Consider the following 27845-nt stretch of genomic DNA (forward strand, 5'->3'; position numbering starts at 1 on the left):
CCTTTATCAATCTCGGAGACAAAAGCCTCGTCTTCTTTTCTTAGTATTTTCATATTTACTTTTTCAAACACTCATTTCACCGTTTGAAAAGACCGGAAGGAGCGCCATGTTTGAGAAAGCCAATGCTCTGAACAAAAGCTCCGCTGATTGGTTATCAGCGAACCTATCGACCAATGGTCTAAATGCTAACTCGGGGTGATGAAACAGTCACGTATCATACCTCACCCCCCCAAAATATTTTCTCATCGAATTTAGACGATTTACGGGAATGACCTTTGGGGTTCAAAAACAGCGGAAATCCGCGGATCCGCGGAAAATTCTGATCCCTGTATATGAAGAAGTGTCCTTGGGCAAGACACTGAATCCCTAATGCCCCCAATAAGCAGGTAGGCGCCTTGCATGACTGACTCCCAATTGGTGTGTGAGTGTGTGTGTGAATGGGTAAGTGTCAAGCACATTGTAAAGCCTTTTGGGAGGTCTTCATTGAATAGAATAGCGCTATAGAAATGCAGACCATTTACCATTTAGCTTAATGAATAATAAACATTCATCTTGAATCCGCTCCTGTGATTTCAGGTCGTCCAATGCCTGGAAAGAGGTAAAAAAGCCTTGACAAGGTGCATCTATCTTTTGATGGCATTTGTTTTTGGATCTCTTGCGGCATCTTGTCGAAGCGCCGCATGACCTGCGTAGTTGAAAGAAAAAGAAAAGCATCAATACTAGAAGTTCTCCCTTTGAAACTCACACTACTGGCAAGAATGTTGTTCAACATACAATTCTGAAAAGTTCCTCGATATCTTTCTTACAAGCCCAATTGTTGACCACGTCAACGATAGCCTGAATCAGGAAAGCGCCGTTCGTTTTGTGTCTGTACGACACGGTATCTGTTGGGGGACGAAAAATAAAATAATTAATCAAATAAATAAATAAAATTCATATATATATATATATGATATAAATACGATAAACTAATGATTTACATTGGATTAATTACTTTTCTTTTGGTTTGAAATTTCAGTTCACACTGGATCACATACATAAAATAAGGTTTCAGGGGAAGGCACTGACCGGGAGTGCAAGGGAGAAATGCGATGAAATCTTTTTCTCTGTGCACATAATGAAAGCCGTCTTGAGCGATGCCGCCAAAACCACCAGACACGGACTGCGGCGTATTATCGTCCTCTGGCTCTTCTGCTTCATCACTGATAAGCACTGCACCTCTTTGCCCTGAAAAATGGGAGGAAAGATCACATGACGTGAGGCAAACATACAGTAGTCTTTCATCAGAGTGCAATACGTCACGTCGGGTTACCTCCTCTGCAAGCTTGGATGATGATGATTTTCGGTGTATCCACCAGTGCTTTGCAACTCTGCGAGGCCAAGTGTTGGAAAATATTATCAATGGCGAATACATCTTCCTTATCCTTCCCTTGCATCCATCTTCGCAATCGGGTATACATGACGTTAAAGTAATTTGAACCTGTGAAACGGAAGTTTTTTTGTGGTTCAAGCCCCAAGACGAAAAAAGCACTAACTACTTGTGCCACCGAGTAGAGATAGGTAGGTAGGAAAGTAAGTAGGCAAGTAGATAAGATAGGGAGGTGGGTAAGCAAGTAGATGGATGGAGATAGATAGATAGATAGATAGATAGATAGATAGATAGATAGATAGATAGATAGATAGATAGATAGATAGATAGATAGATAGATAGATAGATAGATAGATAGATAGATAGATAGATAGATAGATAGAGATTTGGAAAGTCAGATGAAATGTTCGGGATTTACAGAAAGCCGGCCACAACCACAAGTTCAAATACAGGTTCAAGTTATATATGCAACAAATTTTACCTCCATACAATTGCGATTCATTCCATTCGACCCCGAGAACGGATCCCGGTTTCCCGTGAGACATGATCACCACAAACACACTGTCCGTGTTTTCAAGTTTGGGATGTTGAGAGAATTCTATGACCGCCTCGTCCATTTGCTGTCACAGGGTTGTTTACTCGATTACAATATAGACGTTTGAAATCATACACAAAACTGACGTTTACCTTTCCAGTGAGGTCCTTGTATTTTACAACTTGGTATCCCAAATCACTCAACAGCTTCTCCATCCTCTTCTCGTCTGCCTCGGCTCCATGTCTGTCGAGTCGCTTGTCCTTAAATTGGATGTTTATGATGAGCAGGGCTACACGACTCCTAATTGATTCTTCGGTCACCGGGTAGACCTGAAAAAGCAATACAAAACATGTACCGTATTTTCCAGACTATAACGCGCACCTCAAAAAAAATAATTGAAAAGTGTTCCATGTAATCCGGTGATATACCGGAAAATAAGCAGGACACAATCAGAACTGCGTAGTTACAGAGACCTGTCGCTACATCGCGCTTCGGATAACGCTGGATCACTGCTTCACAGATTTGGACGTCAATTAAATTGTCTTTATTGTCATTGAGGTCAATGTATCATGCATTGTGTTCTGAGCAGACATCAGACAGCAAATGCTACAACTGGGGCAGGTTAAGGAGGTCTTTTTGTGTTGGGTGGGCATGACTGTCTTTGTGTGCAACTGTGATAAGCTGGTCTATGCTGTCCGTCAAACTGCGGGGCGGGCGCACGAGTGCCCACCCAAACAAACTGGGGAGCATAGCGCCGGATAGCTTTTAGCGGGCCGGTACATTGGAATTAATTTATCAATTGAATTGGGTTCTGAGAAAAGTCAGAAGAACACAAAGTAGTGGTGATCACCACCGGGTGCTCCGTGGATTATTATCGGGTTCGAGAAGCGACTGAGGTGCTACATTCAGGACGGTTGTATTCTAATCATCACAGAGACCTGACTTAATCCGAGGATACCCAGTGTTGGAATGAAGCAAGCCAGCCGTTCTGTAAATTGCTTTCTTACTTTGAAAGGAGAAGCCCTCTAATTTCTTTGGACTTGGTATAATTACTCTAAAGACTAGTCATTCAACGGCAATTCTGTGTTTTATGTTTTTATTTGTAAATCAAAAGTTGTTATTTTGTTAAAGTCGTATACTCTTGGTAAGAACATTATCTCGATGTAAGTTTGACTATTGTATAAAATACATTTCTACAAAAAAAAAAATATCACCATTTGACAAGAAAATGGTAGTCGCCCTTTGGCCACCTTTCAGTAATATTTTAACCCCACCCTCACCACTGTAAATAAAAAAGGAAAACTGACTGTAAGGGCCGCCGCTTCCAGGAGAGGTGGAAATTGTAGTATTTATTCACCGAATTCCGAAACAATTGCGTCTGTCTGATTTGCCAAGAGACTGTGGCTGTTTTCAAAGAATTTAATATCAAGAGGTCCTGCCTTTATTGAAGACTGTTCAAGAATGCCAGGCTGAATAGTCGACCTTCACTCATTTCTGTATCAGAAATTAAATTTTTAGGGGTCATAATAGACAATAAATTAAGCTGGAAAACACACATCAGACACATACAAACTAAGGTATCTAAAAGCATTTCTATAATTAATAAAGCCAAATTCCTTTTAAACTATAATGCGTTGTATTTATTATATTGTGTATATTGCTCTGTCATACTTAACATATTGTGCAGAAGTCTGGGGCAATAATTACAAAAGTTCACTACAGCCCCTTTTTATCCTCCAAAAACGTGCAATTAGAACTATACACAGGGTAAGATATCGAGATCATATTCATATTTTATTCCTGCAGTCCAAATTATTAAAATAAGATGATTTAGTAATTTTTTTTCACTGCACAACTGCTATTTAAGGTCAACAAAAACAGTGCCCAAAAACATCCATAATTATTCATTCGGAAAGAAGGAAATTATAACTGAAGGGGCTGTAGTGAATTCATGATCCCAAAGGTGAGAACCACCAGGAGAAGTATGTGTGTGGAGTCAAGCTCTGGAACGGTTTGCAAGACGAGGTCAAACGATGACCAACTATTCACTTGTTCAAATTTAAATACAAAAAAAACATTCCTGGTGGAATACAGAGATGAAGAAAATCAAGGTAGGAGTGATACGAGATTGGGAATAGTGCGTCTAGTTAACTTTCTGTTATTGTTGCTTTTGTTATATCAAAACTGTTATTATTAATATTGTTGTTATATCATTGGAGAATTTGGTGGGGAAGATGAAGGAGTAGGTAATACAGTGGAACCTCGGTTTTCGAACGCCTCTCAGTTCGGACAAATCGGTGTCCGAAAAGTTGTTCGTACAACTATTGCCTTTAAGAAAGACATAATAGCTAAATATGAAAGAGGTGTACAAATTTCCGATCTTGCTAGTGAATACAGCATGGCTAAATCTACTCCTTTTTATTTTTACACGTTCATGTTAGCGTAATCTTTCGTACAGAAGATTACGATAACGCGAAGGTACGATTAGCCTGGGTTAGCTTACGTTAAACATTCATGGTAAACATTTAGGGTGTTGGAACGTACTAAAACGATTTACATTGTTTTAATGGGAAAAAAGATTTCGGTGAACATATCAGTATTCTAACAGGGTTCTGGAACGGATTATGGTCGAGAACCGAGGTTCCACTGTATAAGCATTTGCTTCAAATCATGCAATATTATTTTGTTGTTGATTTATTGATTTTGTTCTGTTTTTATTTTAATGTTCGAATAAAGTTTTCATTAATTCATTCATTTCCAGCTTATCAAATCTGGCCCGCTTTCTGAAAAGTTTGGGCACCCCCGCTCGAAGAAATATCCCCTCCGTCCATGCCAAAACTACGCTCTCAATGATAATGATATACCTATGCAAAGGTAAACATCATGTCTCATGTTTGTGTGATACCACCTCAGGTTTGTCTTTCATTTTTTCCCAAAATCCTTTTTCGCAGGGGACGAGATCGGTGGATGTCTGGTTTTCGTGCCTCTCAGAGGCGTCAGGAGCCGCTTCGCAATGAATCGCATTTATAGGCGGCGTCCTTTCGATCGCGCTGGGGGGAACTCTGGGGCCCGCAGGCTCCCCTTGTGGAACTCTGGGGCCCGCAGGCTCCCTTTGTGGGGGCTGAGCTGGGAGGTTCAGTAGCTTGAACAGCGTCGGGTCCCTTTTCTGAAAATGAGCGATCATCTTCCAGCACGAAGGGTCACCTTTTTTCCACATCGAGTCAACGAGCATGCGAGCCCTCATTGCTCGGGTGTTATTGTCTTCGACGATAGCTTCTCGCTCTTCGAGGTCCAGGATTCCGTCAATCGAGAGATCGTCCAAGAGCTGTTGGATGACCACAGCGGACACTCTCTTCGCGAATTCCGACTTGGAATTTTCTAGGTGGGCTGGAATTAGAAGCGCAACGCAGTGTGGCAGATTAGGATCAGAGTTGTATGCCACGCTTGTTGAGAATCATGACAACAATTTCAAGCATTTACAAGCACATTAGCCAGAATCCAAGCCCCTCTTAATTATTGAAAAAAACATTCATTTTTAATTATTTTCAAGGATTTTGAGCACCTGTACGAACCCCGTCTTATTTAACTCTTATAAGCTTTTATTCCCTGTTTTTCACCTTTTATTGTAACAACTTAGTGACAATAAAAAAAAGCACTCCAGGATAGAAACCTAGAAGAAAGGGTAATTACTTTCCATGGCACTGATTTTGCAAAAGAAATTGCACTTACAATTTTGGTCAGTCTCCAAGCACTACCTTGTAAATAATTTTTTCATATTTCATTGTTTTCCTTTTATCCTGAACTGCCAAGTCTGATTTCATTGCAAACAATTGCCACTAGGTTGTTATCAATGACAATTAAGATTAAAATAGTCTATTCCATTCCATCCATTATCTGCACCGCTTATCCTCAGTAGTGTCACGGGGGTGCTGGAGCCGATCACAGCTGGCAGTGGGCAGGGGACACCCTGAACCGGTTGCCAGCCAATTGCAGGGCACACAGGGACAGACAATTCGCTCGCTCATTCTCACCTATAGGGACAATTTGGACCGGCCAATTAACCTGACATGCACGTTTTTGGAAAGTGGGAGGAAACCGGAGTGCCCAGAGGAAACCCACGCAAATACGGGGAGAACATGCAAACTCCACACAGGAGGTCTGATCTCATGACCTCAAAACTGTGCCGCACACGCGCTAACCACTGCGCCACCGTGCTGCCCTATTTTATGTATTATATATATATGTCCCCTGAATGGCTGGGATGGGCTCCAGCAATAAATATATATATACAGTATATACATACACACACATAGAACTGCAGCACACTATGTCGCCATGGAAATAAACATGACACAGTGATCACATAACGCACACACTGTTCTCTGGGTCCGGTTCTTATGGTAAGTTTCTTTCTATTTTTAATTACTTGGCATGCGAATCCACGTGACGTTTTGCACTAAATGTTATACTAGCGAGAAGAGGAAAAAACAAACAAACAGGGAGCACTCAACACAGCTCACTTGGTCATGAGCTGCTCTCTGCCCAGTCTGGGGGACATTGCCTTCTCGCGATACAGCAGCCATCAACATGTAAAGGGCTCTTATCTATATTGGACAACACCTCCTTTGACCTGCTTCCCTCTAGTAGGCGCTACAGGTCTCTTACAACAAGGACTAGCAGGTTGACAGACAGTTTCTTGCCCAGGGCCATCACCACCCTAAATGAGCATGCAAAACTGGGAAAATTACAAATCTATTGTCAAGACCAGAAAGGAGACAGGAACCACTTGCGTTACGTTTCTCTCAGTTTTATTAGGAGAAAGGACGCAGGAAACAGGTCGCTCTGAACGCAGAAGTGGGACTTCCGTGGCGAGCGATGGCGGTGTCGGGAACAGAAAAAACGGGTCCGTAGCCGGGACAGGAGAGCAAAAAACGTGGTCAGGTTAAGAAAACGGGTCGAAGCCAGAGAACAGACGGGAGCAAAAACAGGTGGGAGTCAGGGTCGAAAAGAGCTTGCCTAGAGTAACCGAGTAACATCTGTAATAATGACATCCATCCTATGTATAGAAAAAAATGGGGTATTCATATCTTATTTGGAAGGTTTTGTCGCACCACTAATTAATTGCACTATTATTACAACTTTGTCCAGTCTTCAAGCCCTACCCAGTATTTTTTTGCCTATCTATTTTTTTTTTATCTTATCGGGGTTGGTTCAACTTTTCTATGGCCGAATTCAAGCACCTTTTAAAGAATTTTAAAGCCGGTTTCTCATTTCTCCAGTCCCACTAAAATAAGAAATCCAGTGTTCATCAGGTATTTTGCAGATCCACAAATACATCTGTGACATTGGTGATTTTCAATCTTGCGTGTACATAAATCTAGACACACGATTTTTAGATCTTGAGTAACACTTCACATGTGAAGGATTTTATACATTTGACTATAAAGGAATTTGTATGATCAAATACAAATTACATTTAAATGCAAAAGATATTCACTGGCTGAGCTTTGGGGCTAGGTCAATGCAACCTAGTAAAGAATGATGTTTACAGGAACAGCGGGGAACTGGGGCTGATAAGATAATCACCACTTCTCGACGCAGACTGCCCTGGTGACGTAAAAACGCTCGGGGATGTTTTAACATTTTCAGACATCGAGGCGAGGGGGCTTTTCCTGGCACGCCCATGGGAGGAGCCGGCACACCAGCTTGTGGAGAGACGTGGGTCGAGAAAGGCAGAAGATCGAGGGAGAACGAGAGAGGAGGCTTGACGGAGACTAAAGCGACACTAATTCGGCTAATTCGATGGAGTTCACTTAGTTTTTTAAGAAATTAAATCTGCCCCCGTTTGGAAATGCCGGTCTCTTGTCCATCTTTTCGCAACAAGAAACGAGCGCGCATTGTTAGGTGAATGAAGGTTGTGTTTAGTTAATGGAGTCAGATAACTAATTCGAACAATTTGGTAAATGGTACATTTTAATATTTAACTCCAAACACATAAAAATGCCATACAAACTAATGCCAGCTGCCGTTGATCACGACGTAAAAAGAAATGCAATAGCAAAGCGAAGCAAAATGTCGGCTTCATTTTTTCAAACAGGCTTATTGAAAAACATGGCAACAATTTTTAAGCATTTACAAGCACTTTGCTTTAAATTCAAGCCTTTCTTAATTCTTAAAACACAACATTCAAATTCAAGCATTTTCAAGGATTTTGAGCACCTATACGACCCTCGCATTATTTTTATCTTTCTCTAAGCTTTAATTTTGGGTTCTTCTGGGGTGAGATGTAAAATCTCCTTTAATTTAATTTAATTGAATACCGTTCAGAGTTCAATGGGTTCAATTCCAGCAACCGATTTCCCTGTATGGAGTTTGCACGGTCATCCCATGCCCTGGTGCACTTCGGTTTCCTGCCAGAGTTCAAAGGCATGGCTGTTCCTACTATTATTTTGACAGAAAATATAAAATGTTCAATGACGTTCTTGAGCTGTGTCGTTGTCAGACCTTAAAGGGCCACCGTGTGTTAAATAGCATCTCGTAGTGTTAAAAAAAACTGTCGTTCTTTAAACAAAAATAATATTGATTTGAATAATTTCAATTTTTCAAGCCTCAGTAATATTTGACCCCTAGATGGCACTGTATTGTCTGATGTGAATGAAAAACAGTGCCACAGAGCATAGTGTCAGTATCAGCAAGGTGGCATACAAACATGGCAGCGACCTCTAGGTAGGGATTGCACTAAGTAAAGGTAATAAAAAATTCTCAAGAGAAAAGAGAGGGAGAGAAAAGGAGTGAGGGTAGGATAAAGAAAGAGATAGAGAAAAGAGAGAGTGTGTGAGAAACAAAAGAGATTAAAAGAAAAATAGTAAGAGAGGGGGTAAGAGAGAGAGATAAAAACAGAAATCCAATAAGAAATAGAAAGAGAGGAGAGAAAAGAGGAGAAAAAAGAGAAAGGGATGAAGAGAGAGGGGTAAGCAAGAGTGAGACAGAGTGAAAGAGAGAATTAGAGCAACAAAGAGTGAGAGAAAAAAAGTAGGGAGAGAGAGAGAAAGAGAGGGAGAGAGAGAGAGAAAGAAAACGTGAGAAACAAAAGAGATAAAAAGAGAAATAGTGAGAGAAGGGGGAAGAAAGAGAGATAAAAACAGAAATCCAATAAGAAATAGAAAGAGAGGAGAGAAAAGAGGAGAAAAAAGAGAAGGGGATGAAGAGAGAGGGGTAAGCAAGAGTGAGACAGAGTGAAAGAGAGAACTAGAGCAACAAAGAGTGAGAGAAAAAAAGTAGGGAGAGAGAGAGAAAGAGAGGGAGACAGAGAGAGAAAGAAAACGTGAGAAACAAAAGAGATAAAAAGAGAAATAGTGACAGAGGGGGGAAGATAGAGAAAGAAGAAATCCAACGAAAAATAGAAAGAGAAGGAGAGTACAGTAATCCCTCGGTTATTGCGATTAATGGGGACCAAAACCACCCGCGAAAAGTGAAAATACGCAAAGTAGCGACGCCCCTTCAAAAATGCTTTAAAAAAATATATGTTTTTAAATTATTTTATTTGATTATTATTTTTTAGACCCGGTTAATGGAGACCGAAACCACTCGCAAAAAGTGAAAATCTGCGAAGTAGCGACGGCCCTTCAAAAATGCTTTGAAAAAAAAAAGTTTTATTTTATTATTATTTTTCTGACCCGCGAAGTAGCGTGGTCCCACTGTAAAGAGAAGGAGAGAAAAAGGAGAAAGGGACAAGGAGGGAAGGGGAAAGCAAGAGTGAGAGAGAAAGACAGAAAAGAGACAGCAAAAGAAAGTAAAATGACAGAGAAGGAAAGAGGAAAACAGAAACAAAGAAACAGAAAAAGAGACACAGAGAGTGAAAGAGAGAACGATAGAGTGAGATGAAAAGGGAGGAAGAGAGAGAGAGTGAGAATTTGAGAAACAAATGAGATAAAAACAGAAATAGTGAGGGAGGGGGAAAGAAAAAGAGAGAAATCGAAAGAGAAATAGAAAGAGAGAAGGAACAAAAAGAGAAAAAAGTGACAAAAAGAAGGTAAGAAGAGAGACAGAGAGAGTGAAAGAGAGAGAAAGATAGAGAATGAGAGAAAAGGGGGGAAGAGGGAGAGAGAGAAAACGAAGAAACAAAAGAGATAGAAAGAGAAATAGTGAGGGAGGGGGAAATAAAAAGAGAGAAATCGAAAGAGAAATAGAAAGAGAGAAGGAACAAAAAGAAAAAAAGAGTGACAAAAAGAAGGTAAGAAGAGAGACAGAGAGAGTGAAAGAGAGAGAGATAAAGAATGAGAGAAAAGGGGGGAAGAGGGAGAGAGAGAGAAAACGAAGAAACAAAAGAGATAGAAAGAGAACTAGTGAGGGAGGGGTAAAAAGCAGAGAAAGAAAAAAAATTAAAATAGAAAGAGAAGGAGAAAAGAAGGAGAAAGGGGGAAGGTGAAAGCAGGAATGAGAGAAAGAGAGTAAAAGAAGGTAAAAAGACACAGAGATAGAAATGTTTTTTTTTAATAGGAAAAGCAAAGACCGCTGCCCATTTCGTTTTGTGTAAACTACCGCGGGCCGCCTTTTTGACACCACTGGTATACATTATTCTTGGGCATACAAATCAAGAAAATATGTATAAACATATCCACGTAGGGCGGGTGGAGTAAGCGGTTCAAGCCCTCTTTCGACAACGTGAACAGTACTGTAGTAGTACATGTAGTATTATTGAAGTAAGTACTCACTTTGACCAAAGTTGTACACGATTGTTCTTTCACCGCCAAGAATGTCAGACTAACACGCATATACGCTGAGAAGTTTAAAGTCTTTTTCTTCTCATGCGAAGTTTTTTTCTCCGTCTCTTGCAAGTAAGTGTAAAACTAAATAAATGTCGCAGGTAAAAAAGGAAAAGAACTAAGAAATAAGTCAACTTACCCGCCATCTTGGAGGTGTATATTGCCAAAAAAGTACTTGAAAAAAGTAGTAGCAATAGCGTTTTATATTTCTGTGAAATGTCTTCAAGTTGAATACCGTTTCCTGGAAAGCGGAGCGGGGAATAAGAGGGAGTGAGGGGTGGAGTCAAAACAGGAAATGTTTCTGGGGCGCTTGAGAGGAGTTCACCACTAGGATCTCAGGAGCGCCATTTCCTGTAGTGTGTCTTGGGCAAGTACAGCATGGTGGCGCCCATCCCTCTACAGCAGGGGTGTCAAACTCATTTCAACTCGGGGACCACACGATAGAACATACATTCTCTGGGGGGCGGAAACAAAAGAGATAAAAAGAGAAACAGTGAGAGAGGGGAAAGAAAGAAATCCAAAGAGAAATTGAGAGGAGAGAAAAGAGGAGCTAAAGAGAGTGGTAGAAATAGAGAAGGGGTAAGCAAGAGAGAGAGATAGAGAGAGATAAATAGAAAAGAGAGAGGAAAGGAAAAGGGAGAGAGAGCAAAATAAGGTAAAATGACACAGAGATAGAAAGAGGAACAAAGAATGAGAAAAAAGAGAGAAAGGGTTAAAGAGAGAGAGAGAAAAAACATGAGAAACAAGAGATAAGAAGAGAAACAGTGAGAGAGGGGGAGAGAAAGAGAAAGAAAGAAATCCAAAGAGAAATAGATAGAGAAAAAGAGAGGAGAGAAAAGAGGAGATAAAGAGAGAGAGGTAGAAAGAGAGAAGGGGAAAACAAGAGAGAGAGAAAGAGAAGAAGAAAAGAGAGAGAAAAGGGATAAAGGAAGAGAGAGCAAAAGAAGGTAAAATGACACAGAGAGAGAAAGAGGAACAAAGGAGGAGAGAAAAAGAGAGTGTGGGACAAGGAAAGAGAGAGAGAACATGAGAAACAAGATATAAGAAGAGAATCAGTGAGAGGGGAAAAGAAAGAGAGAGAAAGAAAGAAATCCAAAGAGAAATAGAGAGAGAAAAAGAGAGAAGGCGGGGAAAGAGGGGATAAAGAGAGTGTGGTAGAAATAGAGAAGGGGGAAAACAAAAAAGAGAGAGAAAGAGAAAAGAGAGAGAAAATGAAAAAATGGAGGAGAGAGCAAAAGAAGGTAAAATGACAAAGACAGAGAAAGAGATTAAGAGGAACAAATAATGAGGGAAAAAGAGAGAGTGTGGGACAAGGAAAGAGAGAAAGGGTGAAAGAGAGAGAACATGAGAAACAAGAGATAAGAAGAAAAACAGCGAGAGAGAGGGAAAAAGGAGAGAAAGAAAGAAATCAAAAGAGATATAGAAAGAGTGAAAGAGAGAAGTCGAGAAAAGAGGAGAGAGACAGGGGGTAGAAAGAGAGAAGGGGAAAGCAAAAGAGAGAGAGGGAAAGAGAAAATAGATAGAAAAGGAAAAAAGGAAGAGCGCAAAAGAAGGTAAAATGACACAGAGAGAGAAAGAGACAAAGAGGAACAAAGAAAGAGAAAAAGTGTAAAATAAAGGGAGCTAGAGAGTGAGAGAAAAGGTAGGAAGAGAGAGAGAGAGCGTGAGAGAGAAATACAAATACAGTGTCTTTGTTCGAGGCACCTGGCTTTGGCAACATCAAGTTGACATATTTCAACCTGCAGCTCGTTTTTCTCTTGCGCTTCCCTCAGCAATGTCTCGCGGGTCGGATTCAGTCACTTAGTGGGCCTGATGCGGCCCGTGGGCTGCCATTTTGACACCACTGGTATACAGGCCATCATGTTTCCACCTGGTCCACGCCGAGCTTAGGGCCCTGCAACCACTAGGGGGCCCCCAAGAGTCGTACACTTTTTTGTCAAGTCATGTTTATTTGTGACACTCTTAATTACAAGAAGACAGACCACAGACTATTATGTCACCATCCATTGATTTAAAACCTACATGAGGGCAAGGAAAAACTCAAAAAACTTAACATGAGGAAAATGAGGAAACCTTGAGAAGGGTCCCACTTGAAAATAATTCTCCAGAAATATCACAAAAATACTACACAATAACAACAAAACTAAATATTGAATATAGTGCTTGAAAACAGATACCTCATATATTATTTTGCTTTCATTCTGAAAATAAAACATAGTCAAGAATGAGTAGAAAAATACTACTACAGTAAGACCATATTAGAAAATACGACTACAGAATGATTTATTCCAAAAATACTACAAAAATATATAAAATACAAAAGAAGTTACAAAAATATTACTTTGGAAATACTACAAAAAGTCTAAAACAATACTCCTAAAATACTACTTTCGAAATACATAAATTATACCACTGTGAGAATATGGGCCCACCACGAGTAACCAGGGTAAATTTCATGGACCTGTGACCTTCATAGCCAGAGATAGATGGGGGGTGCATTTCTCGGCAGGCAAAAACGCACCCCCCTTAAAACAGGTTCAGTTGCATCTAGCGAGCTGTGCTTTTCACTGTGAGAATATGGGCCCACCACTACTAACCAGGGTAAATGTCATGGACCTGTGACCTTCATAGCCAGAGATAGATGGGGGTGCAGTTCTCGGCAGGAAAAAACGCATCCCCCTTAAAACAGGTTCAGTTGCATCTAGCAAACTGTGCTTTTCACTGAGAGGATATGGGCCCACCATGAGTAATCAGGGTAAATTTCATGGACCTGTGACCTTCATAGCCAGAGATAGATGGGGGGTGCATTTATCGGCAGCCAGGCTGTTGCATACCGGCTGGTCCCTCCCACCAGCATTGTTTACATTTGTTAGGTTGACGTCGGATCATTTGTACTAGAAAAAAATGACACCGTTGCTGTGACAATATTAGGCACACGATGATCTGTTTATTCAAGTCAAAGACAAAATACAATTATCGACGTGTTACGTCTTCGTTTGACTATGAGAAGAAATCAAACACGTTTGTCTCCCGTTTATCTGTTGATAGTTTGACAGTTCTCATGCCATTAGCTACACCGCTTATCCTGGTTTGACACCTTGTTTCAGCATAATCAGCTTTATGGTAGCGTGCATAACAGTTTAAACACGAGCAATTTGAGTCGGAAAAGGCAAAATAAACACGTTACCCGCTCAAAAGTGGTTTATAAACGGTGTGCATTACCGTTCGATTACGTTCAAAACAAATACAAAGAAGAAATGGTTTAAGTTGTATTACATTCCCAAAGAATGCAAGACGAAGTGGTCTTGGATATATGTTCGCCCTTACATACCCGAAAAGTGATGTAAAAGTGAGATAAAACCAGGTCAAAGTGGTTCTAGCAACAGGAGTGACGTGTGCGCGCTCCCGCGACAGGGGATACAATTCTCGGCGGGGATGCAACACCTTTCCAAATTGTCCCTAGGTGTGAATGAGCGAGCGAGTTGTCTGTCTCTGTGTGACCTGCGACTGGTTTGCAACCAGTTCATGGTGTCCCCTGCCCACTGCCTGGTGATTGCTGGGATGGGCTCCAGCACCCCGCGACCCTACTGAGGATAAGCGGTGTAGCTGATGAGATGAGAAATTAGGCATACGCAGCGCCACGTAGCACATTTAAAGCCCCAATAGTTATTATTTTAACGGTCTCTGCAAGCAGCTAGCCCATGAACTCGAACGAAGGAGACATTGCATATTGAAGCTAGTGTTTGGCATGCTTCTTAAGGGGAACATGCTTTTGATAAGAGGCCAGGGCGCTCCTCCTTTCCTGTGTTTTCATAGTCGCTATTGCCAAGCGACATTTTAAATCTGTATCATCCGTAAACAAAATTTCCCCAGCTGAAGGGGAATATGGTCACGTGACGAGGCTGCTACGTTTGATTGGTTAAACATGGTAGGGCGGAGACAGACGCGTACTTACGTGGAGGGCAGCGTTCCCTCTAAACTGCCCGCGTGAGTTTTTAAAGTTTTTCGAGAACCGGCTTCTTTGGCTCGGCTCACTAAAAGGAACCGGCTCTTTTGGGTCCTAAACGGCTCTTCAGGTTGATTTTGCTTCTTTCATCCCTATATGACCAAATATTATGTAAAATTATGCACAGAATGACTTAAAGGAAGGGGGAACAGAACAAAAAAGAAAAAAAATCCAAAATGAAAAGTAGTGTGAAGCTGAGAAAAAAAAAACAAAAGAAGAGAAAAAGAAGAAAAAGTTTGTGTTGGATTCAAATAATTTCCAATTATACCAAGTCAATCTTGTTGCCAAAATTGTACTTCCACAAAAAAAATGTTATTAAACACAGTTCTGTATCGTGCAACTGACTAAATAAGCCCCCCAAAATATAGTATGCGACAAAAGATACCAGAAAAAAAAAAGAAATGAAAATCTTGTGAAAGAATTGTTGTAAAAACAAATGACGTTTGTCGGCCGTACAACCTTTGCAATATTACATTAGTCAATTCATTCAAAAGTGATTTTTTTTTTTTGTATTGCCGGAAACGCCGCAAAATGTGACTTGATGTCAAGTTTTGGAAATGTTTGATAATGACTCACTTGCCACATTTGGGATTGCCGTTGCTCACTGTTGTTTCAAGCGTTGCTCACCGACTTTGTGTGAACGCTCAGACCCGTGGAAAATTACAGGGAACATAGGTGGAGGGGATTTATTAAGTAACCAAGTAACAACTTCTATGTTGCCTAATGTAGCGTAGTGAAATTACCGTTTTTTTTGTCTTCACAAATTTACTAAGGTAAAAATAAAAGTATAGGGATTTCAAAATACTCCCAGTGGAAATTTTTAAATCCAAGCTTAAAACACACTTCCATTCTATAGCATATGAATAATGTATATTTTATGTTGACAATATCTGTTTATTATTTGTTATTGCAACATCCATTGCATCCTGGAAGGGGATGACCTCATATAGATAGATAGATAGATAGATAGATAGATAGATAGATAGATAGATAGATAGATAGATAGATAGATAGATAGATAGATAGATAGATAGATAGATAGATAGATAGATAGATAGATAGATAGATAGATAGATAGATAGATAGATAGATAGATAGATACTTTGTTCATCCCCGAAGGGAAATTCACATTTCCAGCAGCATCCCTGAGCTGAGAACAATCGAGAACAATCGAAAAAAAACACGGGAGCTGCTGGAGTGGCTGCCATTCGTGACGGCGCCTTGTGGTCCCTTCTCAAGGTTTTTGTAGTACTAATTTATTTCTGTAGTATTTTTGTCATATTTCCATATGAGAATTTTTGTATTATCACTATGGTTGTAATTTGCAGTATTTCTGCTGTTAACATAGTAATATTTCTCTAGTAGTGTTTTATATTACATTATTATGTACTGGTGCTTTGTTTTAGAATTTCAGTAGAGGTATAATTGATGTATTTCGAAAGCGGTACTTTAGGAGTATTTTTTGTAGAATTTTTGTAGTATTTCCAAAGTAGTAATTTTGTCACTTCTTTAGTATTTTTGTCCTTTTTGTAGGACTTTTGGAGTGAATTATTCTGTAGTCGTATTTTGTAATATCATATTACTCTATTAGTATTTTTATACTCATTCTTCACTATTTTTTATTTTCAGAATAAAAGCTAAATGATATATGAGCTATCTCTTTTTAAGCACTATATTATATTTTAGTTTTGTTGTTATTGTGGAGTATTTTTGTTATGTTTCTGGAGACTTTGTGTGTCCACTCGAAAATACTTATACTATTTTCGAGTGGACACACAAAGTGACAACAGGACCCTTCTCAAGCCTTCCTCATTTTCCCTATCTTGAAGTTTTTTTAGATTTTCCTTGCCCTCATGTAGGTCTTAGATCAGGGGATGGTGTCATAATAGTTTGTGGTTTGAAATAATCTGTGGTCCGTGCAGCCCTTTGAGACTCCTCGTGATTAAAGGTCACAAATCGAACTGGCTTGACTAATTTTCCCAAAACCTAGTAAATATAAGTAAAAGTAACAGAATAAATGTACGCTGCTACCACCCACCTCTGGTTAGAAGTGGGTAAAACAATAAACCTAATTTCATAATTTTATAATAACTTATCTCAATCTAACAATAGTAACATCCTCCTAATCATATTATTATTTTCGAAAAACATATCAAACTGGTAGTCTTTCGTGCTAATTAGTAACAAAAACTAGCAAACATCTCCACGAATGATGTTACCCATGCCGTAAATGAATCTTGGACAAATACGCAAACCACGTTTTTTTCTTTCTCCATACAATTTTTACTTGAAAAACAAAAGTTGAAAAAAAAACCAACAACGTTTGTCACCACGACACAGCACAAAAGCAGAAGGTCGAGTAGGCAACATGGTAACAACGGCCGCACATTTTTTATTGAATTTTTTTCTCTCACAGAGCTACTTTGACGACTGCATGCGGACACCTTCGAGTGAGGACCAACAGAAACGGGAGGATTTTTAAAACAGACGCATAAAAAAGTGGCCTGGGTTAGGAGGGGTGGGGGGGGTCCTCATCTTCCACATATTGAGTGTTTTGAACATACTGGCAGTTTACACAAAACGAAATGGGCAGCGGTCTTTGCTTTCCTATAAAAAAACAAAAGTCTGCATGATGATAATAATGACAGGAAATTGAAAACGAATAAAGCACACGTGCAGTTTTGCCTCTCAGGTCTTTTTTAAAAAACACATTAGACCAGGGGTGTCAAAAAGGCGGCCCGCAGGCCAGATCCGGCCCGCTAAGGGATTGAATCCGGCCCGCGAGACAACGCCGAGGGAAGCGCAAGAGAAAAACGAGCTGCAGGTTGAAATATGTCCGCTTGATCTTGCCAAAGCCAGGTGCCTCTTACAAACGCATTACTTGTATTTCTCTCTCTCTCGCTTTCGCTTTTTTCGCTCTCTCTCTCTCTCAGGTTTTTGCTCTTTCTCTCTCTCTCTCGCGCGTTTCGCTCTCTCTCACTCTCACTTTTCTGTCTCTCTCTCATGCTTTTTGCTCCCTCACTCTCTCTCGCCTTCCCCTCTTGCTTTCCCATCTCTCTCTCTCTCGCTTTCCCTTACTCTCTCTCTCACGCTCTCACTTTCCCCTTCTCTCTCCCGCTTTTCTGAAGTTCGTGTTAGACTCAGGCTTAAGTGTCACGGTTGCCCAATTGGCCACGCCCATGTGGCACCAGTTGCGGCTCATTAACAGATTGGCTTTCCGTCTTTTTAAGCTCAGTGCGCTCTCTCTTACTTTGTCAGTCCATCAACAAACCTCTGCCCCGCAAGACGTGGGTTCTGACTCGGTCCTGTTTTCCTGTTGGTATTCCCAGTCCGGTATTGTTCCCGTTTAATTTTGTCCTTTTTAATATCGGTTTCCAGTTTCGTTCCCGTCTATTTTTGTCCAGTTTATTATTCTTTCCAGTTTTTGTTTCCGTCTTGTTTGTCCTGTTTATGTTCGATATCCTGTTTCATTATCTAGCCTGTCTGCCCGGTATCGACCCCATCTGTCCGATATCAACTCGGACAGTTGGAATGATCTCATCGGTCTCTGGCTTCCTGACTTTCCACGCCAGACCGCTGTCTAACGTGCATGACTCCCCATTTCCCGTAAAATAAAAGGCTTGTGTGAGAACGTCACGCGGTTGGGTCCTGATCCTGTTCTGGTTCTTGACATTAAGATCTTACCTCTAGGCTAAAAGTGGCGGACAACACTTTATCCCAATTGCGAAAGGCTCGCTTGCTTCAAAGTTTTCCGACCTTTCGCGATTAAATCAGCATATTTCCTCGTACTGTTAGGTCTCTTCAATTTTAGCAGCTGTCGGCGCGATAGCTTTAGTGGAGCACCGCTGTCAAGCCAGTTATAGTTTGTGAAACCAGTCACATTTCTTAAGGCCCTCTCAGACGCCAACTCAGAATCTGATTGGCTAAACCAGTGCTTCTCGATTATTTCTGGTCATATGAAGAAAAGATCTCGCGACTCAAACCCTACACCCCCTCTTCCTCACCCTACGCGCAACTAAATAATGTTCTTTATCTACAAAATTGTACACTTATGCATAAGACTGTAACTTTATTAACCTACAAGAGAATAAAAAAATATAGACACACTTATAAGAAATGATGGTTTTCAAAAATGAAATTAATTCATTTATTTTCGCAGCATTTGTCTTAAATCTTATTTAAAGCTGGATCGCTTTTATTTTCATTTTGGTCTCTCTCACTCTCTCTCTTCCTCCCTCTTAAATATGTTTCCATTATATCTCCTGATTTGGAACCATTGAATACGTATTGATGGACAGAATAGAATTAACATCACATGATTGAGATATTTTTTAGGCCAGCAGAGAAAGGCTTGCAAGCCCTCACGGCCCACAACAGGTATTTTGTCATTTATTTGTTCATGTTTTTTTTGGTGTTTTTTAACCGATTTTGTTGTGTAATTTGTCACAACAAAATGTTATTCAATTGTATTTTCTCATTTATTTTGTCATTACTTTTGTCATCATTTCTGTCACGTATTTTGTCGTTTTTTTGTGTATTTTATTACAACAAAATGTTATTCGAATGTATTTTGTTTCATAATTTGTCGTGAATTTTGATGTGTACTTTGTCATTTACATTTTTTTTATTTTCTTGTGTATTTTTTTTGTATAATTCATTATTTATTTTGTCGTATATTTTGTTGTGTAAGATGTCCAATATTTTGTCATGTACTTTGTCATGTATTTTGTGATGTATTTTGTTGCGTATTTTGTCATGTACTCTGTTTTATTGCATACAGTGTTGTATATTATGTGAGGTATTTTGTCGTGTATTATGCAGTGTGTACTTTGTCATGTATTTTGTAGTATATTTTGTCTCATACTTGGGTATGTATTTTTACGTGTATTTTGTCATGTATTATGTTGCGTATTTTGTCATGTACTGTATTTTATTGCATACTGTGTTGTATTTCTTGTATAATTTGAGATGTATTTTGTCGTGTATTATGCAGTGTGTACTTTGTCATGTATTTTGTAGTATATTTTGTAGCATATTTTGGCATGTACGTGTATTTTGTCATGTATTTTGTCTTGTGTTTTGTTATTTATTTTATTGCATACCGTTGTCTTTTTTGTTGTTTATTTTGTGATGAATTTTGTCGAGTATCATGCAGTGTATTTCCTTGTGTACTTTGTCATGCATTTTGTCCCATACTTATTTTCACGTGTATTTTGTCATGTACTTTGTCATGTCTTTTGTCATGCATTTTCTCTTGTATTTTGTCATGTACTATTTTCAAGCCAAATTCTTCGTTTCTGATAAACCAATAGGTAAAAAGCTCAGCCAATTTGACCCCCCCCCTAATTTGAATAACAATTAGCTGTGACAAAATACACGACGAAATACATAATGAAAACATAAAAAAAAGACAATAAATGACAAAATGCGTAAAAATATAAGTACATTTCATTTATGTAATATATTAAGTGCTTGAGTGATTTATTTCAGGATATATTTGTAAGTATGTATTTATTTATACATTTATTTTTACATAAAACACAAAAAAGTCAACTCAGTACGTCGCCATAGTTGGAATGTATACATAGTGTTACATCACGCCTTCTTTGTAACTTGGTCCACACAAAAATTGCTTAAAAAGAAAACATCATCGTTGAAAACACTCAAACAATTGTTGCAGCACCACACTTTTTTCTTTACAAAATAAGAACTCATGCCAAAACACATCGTTTCGGGAAAGGAAGTTGCACATCGCGTGCCAAACATTGCGTAATACGTTTGCATTTTTTTCCGTAGAAATTTAAGCGAGCGTGCCCCCCACGGCAGAGGCTATGACGATTCCCAGAATCACACAGCATATAATTATCATTATTTTCTTCTAATGAACCAAAACATGTCGATAACCGGAGAGAAAAGAGTCGGTTTTCCATCCAGGGCAGCAAAAGGGAGAAGAAGACAACAGGTTAGAAACTTGTAGCTAACACAGACGTTACTCTACGGCACGGGAGCAAAAGTATCGGGACTTTTACTCTATTTATATGTTGTACACTCCAAACAAAATGATAACTATGTAGTATATTAAATTAAAACAAAACAGAACTTGAAATGGCCTTAAAGTCTGTTAGCATTAGGCTCACACATACAGTGGCTTGCGAAATTATTTGGCCCCCTTGAACTTGTGACCTTTAGCCACATTTCAGACTTCAAACGTCAAGATATAAAACTAATTTCTTGTGCAGCATCAACAATAAGTGGGACACAATCATGAAATGGAACACACTTTATTGGATACTTTAAACCTTTTTAACAAATAAAAAACTAAAAAGTGGGTGTGCAAAATTATTCAACCCCTTTACTTTCAGTGAAGCAAACTGTCAAGTTCAGTGAGGTTCTCTGAATGATTCAATATTGATCTAAAGGACTACTGATGATAAATGATTCAATGTTGATCTAAATGACTACTGATGATAAATGGAATCCACCTGTGTGTAATCAAGTCTCGGTATAAATTCACCTGCAGAGACCATCATGAAGAATGAGGAACACACCAGTCAGGCCCGAGATACTGTTGTGGAGAAGTTTAAAGCTGGATTTGGATACAAAAAGATTTCCCAAGCTTTAAACATCCTAAGGAGCGCTGTGCAAACAAAAATATTGAAATGGAAAGAGTGTCAGACCACTGCAAGTCAACCAAGATCGGGTCGTCCCCCTAAACTTTCAGCTCATACAAGGAGAAAACTGATCAGAGATGCAGCCAAGAGGCCCATGATCGCTCTGAATGAACTGCAGAGGTCTACAGCTGAGATGGGGGAATCTGTCCATGAGACAACAATCAGTCGTATACAGCACAAATCTGGCCTTTATGGAAGAGTGGAAAGAAAGAAGCCATTTCATGAAAGGCTTGCGACAAGCCACCTGGGAGACACACCGAACATGTGGAAGAAGGTGCTCTGGTCAGATGAGACCAAAATCGAACCTTTTGGCAACAATGCAAGATGTTATGTTTGGCGTAAAAGCAGCATAGCTCCTCACCCTCAACACACCATCCCCAGAGCCAAACATGGTGGTGGCAGCATCATGCTTTGGGCCTGCTTTTCTTCAACAGGGACAGGGAGGACTGCTAAAATTGACGGGAGGATGGATGGAGCCAAATAAAGGACGAAAGAAAACCTGATGGAGTCCGCAAAAGACCTGAGACTGGGACAGAGATTTGTCTTCCAACAAGACAATGATCCAAAACATAAAGCAAAAACTATAATGGAATGGTTCACTAAAAACATATCACGGTGTTGGAATGGCCAAGTCAAAGATCAGACCTCAATCCAATTGAGAATCTGTGGAAAGAACTGAAAACTGCTGTTAACAAACGCTTTCCATTCAACCTCACTGAGCTCGAGCTGTTTTGCAAGGGAGAATGGGCAAAAATATCAGTTCTCGATGTGCAAAAATGCTAGAGATATACCCCAAGCGACTTGCAGCTGTAATCACAGCAAAAGGTGGCGCTACAAAGTATTGACTCAATGGGGCTGAATGGTTTTGCACACCCACTTTTTCATTTGTTGGTTAAAATTTTTTAAAATATCCAATAAAGTGCATTCCACTTCATGATTGTGTCCCACTTATTGTTGATGCTTCACAAGAAATTACAGTTTTATATCTTTATGTTTGAAGTCTGAAATGTGGCAAAAGGTCACAAAGTTCAAGGGGGCCAAATAGTTTTGCAAGCCACTGTACTTCCAGTATACTGTATGGCTTTGCCAACTTAATTAGTATTGATAAAATTGTAATTAAAAGTAAAAACACAAAAAACTAACACATGTACATTGGTGATTCTCTGTTGGCAGCAATATTTCTGTGTCATATTTTTTGAAATAATTAAAAAAGCATCAAACGTTCCATGTTCTTATGATTTTCTTACAATATTAATATGTAAAACACTAAGAAATACATAGAGAAGGATAAATATCTAATTATATTGTTTGTTTTTATTAAACAGTGTATCAGAATGAGACATTTACATGTAAATAATAATAATAATAATTATTATTTTTTTTGTTACAGAAAAAGTATGTCTTTTTAGCTGTGACAATAGTTTTTATTCTTGAAAGTGTAACAGATTATATAGTTAAGAACAGTATATATATCTGTTTTATAAAAAATATGATTTTTTAAAAAAAACAGAAAGCATGAAAAACAATGGCATTTTTAAGAACTTGTATCCATGTACTGTATGCATTTAATGTTCCTCACTTCTCAACATATCACAAAAATATTTACAGTATTCAATGCATTTGTTCATTTCTATTCTCAAAAAACAAATCTTACCCAACAGGTGGGAACAGACGATAACAGGGTGGAAAAGCTTTGTTTCGGATTCTAAAATCTTCTGATTTCCACCAACATTTTTGCTAATTTGGAGTGACTGGAAATTCATGTAACACAGTATCGCTTACCACATTAGTTTTCTTTTATCCTCACTGTTAAATGTGAAACTGGAGTGCCACGTCCAATTTTGCTGTCACAATATGTTCAACCCATTTTGTAACAATGACAATAAAGGTATATTCTATTCTATTATATTCTGTTCTATTAGCATTAATCAAAGATCACAAAACATTCACATCAAGCTTCATAACACACACACATCTACTGTTCAATTCATTAGGCACTTGTGCAGCCACCGCTTTCTGAACTTATCTGTTTTTGCTTTGTGCTCTCCAGGAGAGCTGTAATCCTTTCTATTTCCCTTTTCAGTCTCTCTTCATTTCTTCTTTTTTTGACGTTGACCTAACTTTCTTTGCTTAAAACAGAAAAATGAATCCCAGTACATAACATACCATTGTATTCCTATCTTTCTAAAATGAGAGAATGGAACCTGCTGTCACAAATAAGCTTGTACAGTTCAGAGGTCAAACCTGCTACACTCTGATGATGAAGGTCCTGTTGGGTTATTGAGTGGCAAAGGTCTGGGCACGTTTTTCTCGCTCTGTAAGGTCTGCGACTCTTTTCCTATTTCCCGTCTCCCTGTCTGTCTGCCATTTCTCTCTTTCTTTTTGCAGGCACTGTGCTCTCAGTTCCAGGTTGGTATCACACTTTGCCCTGAACCGACATTGAATCTGCGCTGCAATAAGTGCTGGTGCCATTTCCTAACAAAGGACTTGTTTTACCAACAAAGCTTATTTTTTAATAATGTTTTGTTCATAAACACATACTGTACTATTAGTGTAATATTATGATTGTAATGTAAATAATATACTATTATTATTAACAATCAAGGAAGCAAGGTTTTGGGTGCTCTGAGGAGAGTGATGTTAAGATGTTAAGAGGGGACTGTATGAGAGTGTGATTGTGCCGACTGTGTTGCATGGTGCAGAGACTTGGAGCCTGAACGCAGATTTAAGAAGGAAATTAAATGTTTTTGAGATGAAGTGTTTGAGGAGTATGTTAGGAGTGACAAGATAGGATAGATTGAGAAATGAAATTGTGAGAGACAGAACTGGGGTAGTAGTGGAACTGAGCAAGTGTGTGGATAAGAGAGTTGGTTTGGACACATGGAAAGGATGGATGAAGAACGAATGTTGAAGAAGATCTACAGAGCAGAAGTCAATGGAGACCAAGAGGAAGGCCGCGATTGACGTGAATGGTGTTATTGATGCACTGCAAGAAAGATGTCTAAATCTAGTTGAAAGCTAGAGCTATTGCTGGTGGTAGGAATGAGTGGAGAGGTGTTGTAAAAGGATAGTGGGATGTTTGGGCGCGTTCCAAGGGATGGGCAGAGCACCTGTATGATGCGGCAGGGGTAAACCAGTGAAAGCTGTCGGGCCCTGCTGTTGAACAGAAGAGTTTGTTGGTTCACCCTGTCCCGAGTGACATGGCCGCTTTTTGGTGTCCTGTTTTCATCTGGAGGGATGAAAGCATGACCAATTTAGGTGCCGTGGTGCCTAACTTGTTTGGGTGTTTGGGCAATTGGGTTGGCCATGGTCCAAAAATTTTTGTGTGTGTTTTTTTCAATTTTTTCCCTTTTTATTTCCTTTGTTATTGTATGTGTTTGTCTTGCTGTCGGTCGCCCCTCTTGAGGGATATGACCAAGGTAGATAGATAGATAGATTATTATTAACAATCATATTATCATCATCGCTCCCAAACCCTATTTTCCCTGTTAGGTTCCCCCCTATCCATCCTGTTCATAGACCTAAAATAGTGGAACCTAATGGATTGGAACAATTTTTCGCAAACCTCGATGTAGCTCTTTGGCTGATCAACTTTTAGCTAGCTAACTTTCAACAGAATAACAAAACTTTAATAACTAAATCTAATGTGTTTTTAAAAATGTCCTCCCATAGTTTGCCATTATAAAATATATCTTAAAGAGAACCTCATATAAGTATATTAAAATAAAATTAAAAGTAAAATTTGAAGCTTACCACTTTTCTCACTGTTGGACTCTAAAACAATTTATTTCACTTCCTGTGTGTGGCTTTTATGGAATTGTAGTCTTTTTGGGAGGCAATTAAAGACAATCTAAAAGGGTGGAAATTAACATGAAGAATTTGTACAAAATAGCAAGTAAAAATATGAATTCATCACATTCAACTGCGTCATGATGTTTAGTGTAGTTTATCAAATTATTGAAGAAAAACAATTGATTTAACAATTATATGGCCTACACCTCTCGAGGAAGTTGATGACCACTGTGTCACCAAAATATGATGCAAAACACAAAATAATATGTAAAAAGCATTTTTTTTCATAGTTAGATGACTGCAAATGCCTAAAGTGAATAGCAAATTATTTATTGTATACATTTTGTAGATTTTATAGAAAAATGGTAAGAGAATGATGTGGGGATAAATTGTTGCTACAAGCAAAGAATCACCCGCATATAACCTCAGATTACAGTAACCCCCGGATAAAAAAACAACAAAAGATAAATTGGTTAAAAAAAGTTAATAATAGTGATTAAAACAAAAACATAATTACACCAGTGACAATTTTCTTTGCTATTCAAAGGTTCATTTTTCTACCATCTTACAGTCTTGTTTACTTACAAAAATCCCATTAATTGAATGCATTAAATAACGACACACTCTCTTGAATGTTTACAAATCTTGTAAAATTGTAAACTACAAAACATAAATGCTATATAAAAAAAAAAGATCTTATATTACATCAAAAAAATCTTAGGTCGTAAAAGTTTGTTGTAAAACATTTGTGTCCCGACACTTTTGACTTGCAAATATGAAAATAATTTTACCAAATTGGCGGAGAACTTTGCTTATATAATGTATTATTTATTGTATTTTACTACATATATTGTAACCTGTTCTTTAGACCAAAAGTCTCACGAGTTTTAAACAGTTTATTTACCTGCAGTATTTTGCTACTCTCTAGCGGCGGGAAGAAGGCATAGTATGTAATCCTAATTTTAAATTATATTTTGCTATCATTTTCACGTTCTTTTTCTAGTAAAAGAAAAATAAATAACGGTACTATTTTATTATATATTTAAAAATATTGCAAGAAAGTAATTCTTTTAATAAGAATAATTTAAAAAAGGTAATTAAATAAAATCATTCATAAATGATCATTCTACCAGCTACTACAGCAGACAATTGAGCAAATTATAAAACTCAGTTCGATTATTTTGCATTTTTTTAAACATGCTAAAAAAAAAGATACATAGAAATTTAACTAAACTAAATAATTCTTATAAAAGGCACAATAATATACCATCTGCCCTAGCATATAATTTAGAGAAGATAATTTTTTATTATTTTGCTGGAAAAAAACATTTTCAAAATATAGTAAAAAAGATAAAAATGTTAAAAAAAGGGAAAAAAATAATTATTAAAATAAAAACAATAATCTACCATCTTGTACAAATTTATAGCTAATTTCAAAGCTCGTTCTAATTATTTTGCTGGTAAAACAAGCTACAAATATGTAAAATCAAGACAAATGATACATAAAATAAACTAAATTGTCCACCTCTTGGTTAAAAAATGAATGCAAAGGATTTTGCTCCTTTCAATATGTCAACATGAGCAATTCATAGAGATCCTGAAAAGTTTGGTCATGCATAATGAGATGCATATAGTGCACTTTTCTTTGACCTCTTATGCAGGGGTCATCAACCTTTTTCAAGCTGAGAGCTACTTTTTGTTACTGATTAGCAAGACGGACCAACAGTTTGGCATGCATTTCAACATATTATCCTGTTATTACAAAGTTAAAAGCATGTAGTAAATAGAAGAAGTTGAGTTAGAACAGGCTCATTCAAGCACTAAAACAAATGCCTTGTATAAGTGGCTGGAGTGATTTATGCTTATAAATTATGAAGCTAATTTCAAAGATAATTCAAAAAGGATTAAATATGTATTTAAAGACCGTGGTCATGTCAATGATTTCTCATGCCAGTTATAACTAACTAAACATTGGTTATTGTTGGGTAAGCCATGACCAATATTGGTTTAATATCCTCCACAAGGAAATCACACACACTGGCTAGAGATGAAAGAAGGCTTTGTTGACTCAGCTCATGTGGGTTGGAAGGAGATTTTATTATTAGTCATAACGTCTCTCAGCATGTTGGTGACCCCTGATCTACGAGGAGGCACATTTTCAAACCCATATCCATGGATGTTTTTGTGGGTGTGTGTTGAAAAACATCCAAGCTAAGCAAGCGTCATGCGTCCCCAAAAATAACCAGTGATACATAAAGGCCACTTTTTTGTGTGTGTGCAAAATCCACGTTCAGAACGGTGCTGGATTGATCTGCAAATGGCATCCTAACTGAGGCCAACCGTAAGGCAGATTACGAGGATGCTTAAACAAGCGGCGATGCAAACTCCTATCAGGATCATCTTCTGTGATGGAGGCAGACAGGGGAAATATTTTAGGGCAAACGCAGGAGGACGGAAGTTTTACTTGGGTGAAATAAGAAGGTTGAGCCAGCCAACTTGCATATTCATGTCTATACTCCTAATAATAAAACTCAAATCATTTTAACACTAGTTAAAAAAGCATATATATGTAGTTAACATGATCACAGGTCATGTGACTTCCCGGCTCCATTTGATCTCAAATGAGGAACCCTTGATTAGAAATGAGGAACCCTTGATTAGAAGATCTGAACTTCAAATATAAATGAACTATATTATTAATATTTTT

At 38.5% G+C, this 27845-nt stretch overlaps 2 protein-coding genes across 4 annotated transcripts in view; both read right to left on the reverse strand.

The window, feature by feature from the left end:
- On the reverse strand, positions 1–10969 carry LOC148357933 (caspase a-like). Its single transcript, XM_088346056.1, has 9 exons — positions 10809–10969; positions 5008–5291; positions 4813–4890; positions 2057–2233; positions 1851–1989; positions 1313–1480; positions 1069–1227; positions 775–884; positions 1–685 (listed from the first exon to the last, which is right to left on the reverse strand). The coding sequence occupies exons 1-9, from the start codon at positions 10813–10815 to the stop codon at positions 548–550; spliced, it is 1260 nt and encodes a 419-aa protein (XP_088202182.1). The 5' UTR covers positions 10816–10969; the 3' UTR covers positions 1–547.
- Positions 10970–20185: 9216 nt separating this feature from the next.
- LOC148357934 (syntaxin-1A-like) overlaps positions 20186–27845 on the reverse strand; it is a 142687-nt gene continuing 135027 nt past the window's right edge. For 2 of the 3 annotated variants that reach the window (XM_088344969.1, XM_088344968.1), the window contains exon 10: positions 25221–27541. In XM_088344969.1, coding sequence (XP_088201095.1) covers positions 27464–27541 — 78 coding nt within the window. In that variant the 3' untranslated portion in view covers positions 25221–27463. Of the gene's footprint in view, positions 20554–25220; positions 27542–27845 lie in introns of those variants that run through there. The other variant, XM_088344967.1, reaches the window with a different exon arrangement.

This window comes from Urocampus carinirostris, chromosome 10, assembly GCF_059441175.1.
Source record: "Urocampus carinirostris isolate Australia breed hairy pipefish chromosome 10, RoL_Ucar_1.0, whole genome shotgun sequence".
NCBI classification, from domain to species: Eukaryota; Metazoa; Chordata; class Actinopteri; order Syngnathiformes; family Syngnathidae; genus Urocampus; species Urocampus carinirostris.

Coding starts and splice junctions, on each gene's coding strand:
- LOC148357933 (XM_088346056.1), bottom strand. Junction 1,990..2,056: donor ACAAGGACCTCACTGGAAAG/GTAAACGTCAGT, acceptor ACCCTGTGACAG/CAAATGGACGAGGCGGTCAT. Junction 686..774: donor TCGAGGAACTTTTCAGAATT/GTATGTTGAACA, acceptor TCAACTACGCAG/GTCATGCGGCGCTTCGACAA.